The 1,891-nt window shown below is 37.5% G+C and overlaps 1 protein-coding gene across 1 annotated transcript; it reads right to left on the reverse strand.

Moving 5' to 3' along the window:
• Positions 1-725: 725 nt before the first annotated feature.
• Positions 726-1,481, reverse strand: LOC125072205. The gene has a single exon (XM_047682730.1). It carries the CDS (start codon positions 1,479-1,481, stop codon positions 726-728), a length of 756 nt encoding a protein of 251 aa, XP_047538686.1.
• Between the last annotated feature and the right edge of the window lie 410 nt (positions 1,482-1,891).

Raw genomic sequence — 1,891 nt, forward strand, 5'->3', positions numbered from 1 at the left:
ATGGTATGAGTCAAGTTTGCTCAGCAGATCGGGGGGCTTTGTAACTGTTACACTACTTAAATTACTTATTACCAAGTCCAAAAGTCTATCGTCACAGTTACTTATATTATTATATTGGTATAAATTATTAACAGACATAAAATCAACCAACGAATATCCGAGAGTATTGTTTTAATTAGATGGTGTCATGTAGGAACTGTGATCTCCGGCTCTCCATTCGATAGAACCCAAATTGAAATCTCCTATCACAACCACGTCATTAACGTTGTTAATTACATCGTCTACATTTTCCAGAAACTTATTTAGAGATTCAGGTTTGACTGGAGGAGGCAAATAGACTGCACATAGTCCTATACGGATTTTAGTGCGATTATGTCTACATTCCAAAACTACCCATATATTTTCTATATCAGTTTCCCAATTCACAATACGAGAGGATGAAATCTCTCTTGAGACCGCAATGAGAACACCCCCACCATCTTGTTTGGATGTGGAGTGCATTCGATCCTTCCTGTAAACTGTATATCGTGAATCAAAAAGCTCGTTATCGAATATATTCGGATTAAGCCATGTCTCAGTGAATACAACAACTTTGTAGTTCGAAGTTAAGATATTCTTAAGCACATCATTGGTCTTAGTTCTCAATCCACGCACGTTCTGGTAATATACTTCTAACACAGTGAAGATTGAGGAACTACAACATTTACCATCAAGTTGTAACAAAATTAAATGATCAGCTTAAGACTACCTTCGTTTTTAATGACTATGGCTTGACTAAATTCGTCTTTTCGAACATAGATTTTGCCATTTCTGATCCATGTGAAGCGGTATTTCATTTCCTTAGCCTTGATTCGCGTAGCTGCATGTAGGGATTTGTTGGTAGGAGTCAGATGCTCAGATACGTATATTGGTACTCGAGATCCCCCAATTCCCAGATGTTGAGAGCTCAATTTGTCTTCAGGATTTTTTTTGTTGAATTGAGCTACTGCTGCTAGAAGGGTGTCTCTATGCTTTATTGTACGTAACTTTACAATGACAGACCGCGGTTTTTCAGCGTTCTTGTTAAGCTTAGCAACTCGAGTGACATAATGAATGTCATCCTCTGTCAGTGGGCTTTTTACTGCTTGACCTAGTTGTACCATAGTTTTGATCAAGTTTTCCGCTTTATATTCAGGAATACCGCTAATTTCAACATTACATTCTCTCATGTGCGATTCGACTATATTAAGCCTAGATGTTAGGTCTTTAACAGATTCTTGGAGATGAGTGTTTTCTTTTCTTAAGTCGTTTATAATAGCAGACTTTTCTTCTACTGCTGCTTTGATTTCTTCAAATTGCGAATTAATAAATGTCATGGACTCTAGAAATCCCGCCATTTGCTCGTTAATTTTATTCAATTGTTCCGTAACATGCTTTTGTATCGCTGAAGAAAGCTCTTGTTTAATAATGTCACGCAAGTTACTCTCGCCTAACAAGCTCATCCTATCATTGCTAGTCGATGATGCGTGTGTTGGTGACTTGGAACTTTTTTTCCGTATAGTAACGTGGGCCACAGAAGATTCTTCGTCAGAAGTTATGCTGCAAGTTTGAACAGTCCCAACTGACCTCACGGGTGTTTGTGTGTTGCCAACTTTCGGCTGATTGCTGCAACATTCGGGGCATTTCCAATTATTTAATTTTTGCTGGTTCATTCGTTCAAATTGCTTGAATGGTATGTGTGCACAATCGCAATCGTACTTCGAATTGCATATCGAGCAACTAACAAATTCTTTTTTAGGCAGAGTATTTCTGCATCCAGCGCATATTTTCGAATAATTTGTGTTTGACATTCTATTTTAGTCAAACTCCACAACTTATAAATATGAAGTAATGAAAAAATATATGACCCGTG

This window comes from Vanessa atalanta, chromosome 21, assembly GCF_905147765.1.
Source record: "Vanessa atalanta chromosome 21, ilVanAtal1.2, whole genome shotgun sequence".
Classification (NCBI taxonomy): domain Eukaryota; kingdom Metazoa; phylum Arthropoda; class Insecta; order Lepidoptera; family Nymphalidae; genus Vanessa; species Vanessa atalanta.

Bases quoted from the DNA above. Each gene is read 5' to 3' on its own strand.
- LOC125072205 (XM_047682730.1), bottom strand. From the start codon at position 1,481: ATGAGCTTGTTAGGCGAGAGTAACTTGCGTGACATTATTAAACAAGAG.